This window comes from Bubalus kerabau, chromosome 15 (genome assembly GCF_029407905.1).
Source record: "Bubalus kerabau isolate K-KA32 ecotype Philippines breed swamp buffalo chromosome 15, PCC_UOA_SB_1v2, whole genome shotgun sequence".
NCBI classification, from domain to species: domain Eukaryota; kingdom Metazoa; phylum Chordata; class Mammalia; order Artiodactyla; family Bovidae; genus Bubalus; species Bubalus kerabau.
Window position 1 is genome coordinate 49,168,308 of NC_073638.1, and position 6,610 is coordinate 49,174,917.

General features: G+C 37.8%; 1 protein-coding gene across 1 annotated transcript; it reads left to right on the plus strand.

The window, feature by feature from the left end:
- Positions 1-2,103: 2,103 nt before the first annotated feature.
- On the plus strand, positions 2,104-3,063 carry LOC129627798 (olfactory receptor 52J3-like). The gene is given in 1 exon segment (XM_055547302.1): positions 2,104-3,063. A coding segment is annotated over 1 exon segment (960 nt).
- Positions 3,064-6,610: the final 3,547 nt, after the last annotated feature.

Sequence of the window (6,610 nt, forward strand, 5' to 3'; positions counted from 1 at the left end):
CATCACACATGAATTTTCTTTTTATTTAGGTGTGTACTGAACTCAAATGAAAGAGGCATGATCCATCCAACATGGCTGAGAACTTCTGCTTTGATATGATATGCTTGATGCAGTAATCCGTTTCAGGTGGGAAATCTTGCAACTTTTAAATAGAGATTGGGTATCTTTAAAAATATCTAAAAGATCAAAGGCATTTAAAATCTACTTACAAGAATGGTTATTTAGTTGGTTGATAAAGTAAAATTTCTGCTTCTGGAATAGGTTACAGGGATTGAATGAAATGCATTTATGAAGCAGGATGAAAGTATGAGGTGAACAGTGGCATGTTATTGAGCATTTATTTATAGAGATGAACCCAAAGTAGGCATCACAATATCTAGAAGGTTTGCTCTTCACCTGCACCCTGACAGGGGCCACTGGCAATTACCTGGAAGTTTCTGTTTAAAACACACACACACACACACACACACACACACACATATAAAGGAGCATTGCAAAATACAGCTGTTCTCTCTCTCCATCTCTCTTTTTTTTCTTTCTCTCACAAACACACATACCAACTTCAGAATGTATACAACATTTATTTTATTCATTCAACCTGATATATTTCCCATGGAAATATGGAGTTATACTAAGGTTAAAACCACTCCAGTACTCTTGCCTGGAGAATCCCATGGAGGGAGGAGCCTGGTAGGCTGCAGTCCATGGGGTGGCTAAGAGTCGGACACGACTGAGCGACTTCACTTTCACTTTTCACTTTCATGCATTGGAGAAGGAAATGGCAACCCACTCCAGTGTTCTTGCCTGGAGAATCCCAGGGATGGGGGAGCCTGGTGGGCTGCCGTCTATGGGGTCGCACAGAGTCAGACACGATTGAAGCGACTTAGCAGTAGCAACAGCAATGCTACTTTATCATGAACTTGAAGCACTCTGCCTCAAGTTGGGAACCCAGAGAAAGTGTCTTAGCTTCATTTTTTGAGTTTATGGGGTTTCTCCTGATTGCTTCTTAATCATTTTGAAGGCATTGCAAAAGTGCTTATATTTCCTTTAGACAATGATGAAAAGCAATTCTCTCTTCTGTTAGATTTTGTTGTTCCAGACTTTTTGTGATGCTCAAAAATACCTTCCACAGATCCATAACGACCTGAAGCCTTTTAGGCTGTACTCTACCCACACTTCCAATGTTTTAGCCAGGCAGAAGGAGTGAATAGAGTACCTGCCAGTTCTGAAGCAGTGATAAAATTATCAGGTTTTCTCAGAGGAGCTGATGTAGAGTGAACAGTGAATGCAGAATTTATCACATACCACTGGAAACCAATATATTCATAACAATCGAAAATGAACCATTATTAAATGAAATGACTGAGAAAATAGAGACATCAGTGAAAATCTACAGAAGTTTATTATCTTTTTATTATTATCTTTCTTTCAGGGATCTTTCAAGTACAGAGGTATGTGTCCACTTGAGTCTGCTCTTGGGCAGGTATCTCAGAATGTCTGTATTTTTTTTTTCTTATGATAATATATATCTCTGATATTTTGCTTCTGTCATTTTACAGAAAACTGTTTGATCTTGGAATTTTCTGTATGTCAAAATGATAAATAAATCTATAGAGAAATTCTGCCTTTTCTAATTATGGAAGTGTTGTGTGCATTCATGCCTATGACTACTTTCTCATCTGCCTCTCTCTTTTGGGGTTATGTCTGCATTCTCATATGTGTATCCTTGGTTTTTCATGTGTCCCTTTTCAGTATGGGATTTCAAAAAAGATATAGAGAATATTAAATTATTCCACACTTCATGTTATGATTTATGTTTTCTATTCTGCCCAGGGTTTGACGATAAACCTTAGATGATAAAAAAAAAAAAAATAGGGTTAAATGTTTATAAGGATTACATATTTTGAGACTGGACCATTCAAAGGAGTATGGCTTGATTTAGAATACAAAAAAGAATTAATAGATCTTCCAAAGCAAAATTTTTCATTTCACAATATATTGAAACTTTAAGCTAATCATTTTCATAACCAGTTCTTACTGAAATTTCTTTTTTTCTTCTTCCTTCTAGGAGTGACGACTTCTTCTACTCTGTGACTTGGAAGGATGTTTTATCACAATAGGAGCATTTTTCACCCAACTACATTTTTCCTCATTGGAATCCCAGGTCTGGAAGAGGTCCACGGCTGGATCTCCCTGCCTTTCTGCTCTGTTTATCTTGTGGCTTTACTGGGAAATGTCACGATTCTGCTGGTCATCAAGACAGAGAAGACCCTCTGGGAGCCCATGTTCTACTTCCTGGCCATCCTTTCAACAATTGATTTGGCCCTTTCAACAACCTCAGTACCCCATATGCTGGGTATCTTCTGGTTTGATGCTCATGAGATTAATTTTGGAGCTTGTGTGGCCCAGATGTTCCTGATCCATGCTTTTACTGGCATGGAAGCTGAAGTCTTACTGGCGATGGCCTTTGACTGTTATGTGGCTATCTGTGCTCCACTCCACTACACGACCATTTTGACATCCCGGGTGCTCATGGGCATCAGCATGTGCACTGTAATTCGTCCAGTTCTGCTTACACTTCCCATGATCTATCTCGTCTATCGCCTACCATTTTGCCAGGCTTATATAATACCTCATTCCTACTGTGAACACAAGGGAATTGCAAAACTGTCCTGTGGAAATATCCGAATTAATAGTATCTATGGACTTTTTGTTGTTTCGTTCTTTGTCCTAAACCTAGTCCTTATTGGCATCTCCTATGTTTATATTCTCTGGGCTGTCTTCTGTCTCCCATCCCAAGATGCATGACTAAAAGCCCTAAGCACATGTGGGTCCCATATTGGGGTCATCTGTGTTTTCTATATCCCCTCAGTCTTCTCTTTCCTTACCCACCGATTTGGACACAAAATACCTCACTATATTCATATTCTTGTTGCCAACCTCTATTTGATTATCCCACCCTCACTCAACCCCATCATTTATGGTATAAAGACCAAACAGATATGGGAGCCTGTGCTCCGTGCCTTTATTAAAAATAAGACACTTACCACATTGTTTTATTAAGGATTTTGATCTCTCAAGGAAGATATGCATATTCTTGCTTTAACAAATATCTCCTGGTCCTGGTCTATTGCTGCCAGATTGCAACACAAGTTGATTTATCCCTAACTGCTGACTAATGGGTTCCAGGACTTGTGGAAACTTTATTGGAGCTTCAGTTCAAAGGTTAATAGGCTAACTTGAAAGGAAGCTGTTGTGGTCTCTATTTGAATGTCATACTTTGTTCTTGATAGCATGAAACTACTTCTTTTCTAGGCAAAGAATGTATATATGGTGTGTTTTTAGCTATTTAATTAGAGAAATGTGGTACTGGGACTTTGACCCAGTAGCCTGTGTCCATTCACTCACTCATTCATATTTTTTATTCTCCTAATTTACATTCATTTTATGTTTATTGTATGTATTGAATCATTCTTATCATTGTTGTTCAGTCGCCAAGTTGTGTCCGACTCTTTGTGACCCTATAGACTGCAGCATGCCAGGCTTCCTTGTCCCTCACTATCTCCCAGAGTTTTCCCAAGTTCATGTCCACTGATTCCATGATTCTTATCACTAAGGATGATAAATGAACCAAAATAAAATGAACGTCTGTTCTTATGGAGCTTGCTTTCTCTTGTCCCTTAAAAAAAGCCAAGTTCGTGGGCTTTGGCAACCTATGAGCTAAGGAAGGAGAGAGGTGATCACCACAGGATGACGGACTTCTACTGCACGTGGCCAGGACTGCAGATCGCCTATGCTCTGTCCAATTCAAAATAAAATCATTACTAAATTTGTAGCTGAAGTGGACAGGTCAGCCAAATATGTAAGATTCAGAGAATTGGTAGCCAAAACAAACATAAAATTTCAACACTCTTTCTCACTAATACCATCCATGTCTCTTCAGTGAACTTCTCTCTATACTCAGACCCATAATATAAGGGTGGTATTGTAGTTAAATTACATATAGCATTTCTATCTATGTGATACATGCTGGTCTTTATCACTTCATTGGCTGTTCTCTCAGTCTACACTTTATCATAAAATACTCCATCATCAAGTCCAAGACTTCTCATCTTAAACCCATGATCTATTTCTAGTGCCTTCCTGATTAACGTTCAAGTTATCCAATCAATTGATGATTAGTCAACTTCGTCATGACCAAGAACTTTCAACTGATTCTACAATAAGATTTCCTTAGACAAAACAATGGGGTTTTGCAGCATCCAACTTGTAACATTATTTTCTATAGTTAACAAATTATTTTCTTTTTCAGACTTTAAAAGAATTAAAGTAAAAATGTAATAAATATATTTCTTCCTACAACTCATGAATTAATTAATTTTAACACTGCAGTAATCTCAAAGGTAATGCTTGTTAAATTAAAGTTTAAATCATCTTTAACACTGTTCCAATAGATCTCTCCTATTTTTCCAGAGGCAAATTTTATGGTGTGTTTTTTGACATTACAGTATGTGAATTTTTTGCTTTATAACCAATCACACTATTTTAGTTAGATCATGTTAATTTAGTTAGAAACCTTACTATATATTTTTTAAATAGCATTGATTTTATTTACATATTCCTCTATGAATAATGATATTCATTTTTAAGTAGACATATAGTACCTATGCTTTCATTTTCTTCTTGGTACATTTTTAGATCATTTATCCAGGTTGTATAATTTAATATAAAATTATTGGGTAGAAGGATTGTAATCAATTATAACATAATTCTGCTTTCTTGATCTTTGCTTTCGATCACTTTTTAAAAATTTCACATTTTCAATACTTTCTTTTTTTCACATTTTTATGCTTTCTGATTTAACTTTCCTAAGATTAGTTAATTAAGCATTCATTTTCTAAGTACACTGGTTTGTAGTTCGCTTCAGTTCAGTCGCTCAGTCATGTCCGACTCTTTGCGACCCCATGAATTGCAGCATGCCAGGCCTCCCTGTCCATCACCAACTCCCGGAGTTCACTCAAGCTCATGTCCATCAAGTCGGTGATGCCATCCAGCCATCTCATCCTCTTTCGTCCCCTTCTCCTCCTGCCCCCAGTCCCTCCCAGCATCAGAGTCTTTTCCAATGAGTCAACTCTTCGCATGAGGTGGCCAAAGTACTAGAGTTTCAGCTTTAGCATCATTCCTTCCAAAGAACACCCAGGGCTGATCTCCTTCAGAATGGACTGGTTGGATCTCCCTGCAGTCCAAGGGACTCTCAAGAGTCTTCTCCAACACCACAGTTCAAAAGCATCAATTCTTCTGTGCTCAGCCTTCTTCACAGTCCAACTCTCACATTCACCCTACTCTAAACAAAACAAAAATTTTAGGCTCCTTCGATTTTTTCCCATGCTTTGACTTTAGGAATTGTCATTCCAGTAGGTTAGCATAGTTCATTCTACTCCCTTGGAACTCCTTTCTTGACCTTAAAGCAGCACTGTCTTCAGTCTAGCACTTGATCTCAGTAGTAAAGCCAGAGTGAGAATCAAAAGGCTTGGCTGGTTGAAAAAATAACACTTCACTTGACATGGACATTCCATCAATTTCTTCAAGTGAGAAATTTTAGTTATCACTATATAAGTAATTCTCATTCATTTTTCCATAATACTTTGCCACAAGTTCCAGAGTTCCTATTCTAAATAAGAAGTGGTGGCAGTACAGAACAAGGTGGCTTGACTTCAGATAGTATCAGAGTAAAAAGCCTGGAATTGTCTTCTGCACCCAATAAGTGAGAACATGAAAAAGAGATACCCATACATCATGAGTCAGATATCAGCTTAAAGCAGAACCATGCAAACAAATTAATTTTGTGGATATCAACTCCTCAGCCTGGCAGCTATATCTGAAAATTAGAAACCAAGACTATTCTTATGGTTAGAGATACCCAAACACTGAAATGAAAGGTAGGTATGAGGTGTGTTCTTAGTAGGCATTCTGAAGAAGCACTTCCTACCCCTCATATATGTTTTTCAGGTGTTAGTACTGGAGTGGATTGCCATTTCCTTCTCCAGGGGATCTTCCCAACCCAGGGATTGAACCCTGGTCTCCCGCATTGTAGACAGAAGCTTTACTATCTGAGCCACCAGGGAAGCCCATGTATGTAGTTACATGCAAAGGTATAAGTGAAGACTTTATAATACACTTCAGTAAACTTTAACATGCTTTTTGAGACATGAAATAAGCTCAAGATCTAAATACAGAGAAGGAAGGCAGTATAATACATTGAATAATAATATAGATTTTGGAATAACACATTTGGGTTCAAATTCTTTGTTGTTGCTAAAATTATCTATAGCTCAAGTTTTCCATATGTATAATGGAAATAAACATAGTATCAGTGGAAACAGTGTCAGACTGTATTTTTCTGGGCTCCAAAATCACTGCAGATGGTGATTGCAGCCATGAAATTAAAAGACGCTTACTCCTTGGAAGGAAAGTTATGACCAACCTAGACAGCATATTCAAAAGTGGAGACATTACTTTGCCAACAAAGGTTCATCTAGTCAAGGCTATGGTTTTTCCTGTGGTCATGTATGGATGTGAGAGTTGGACTGTGAAGAAGGCTGAGCACCGA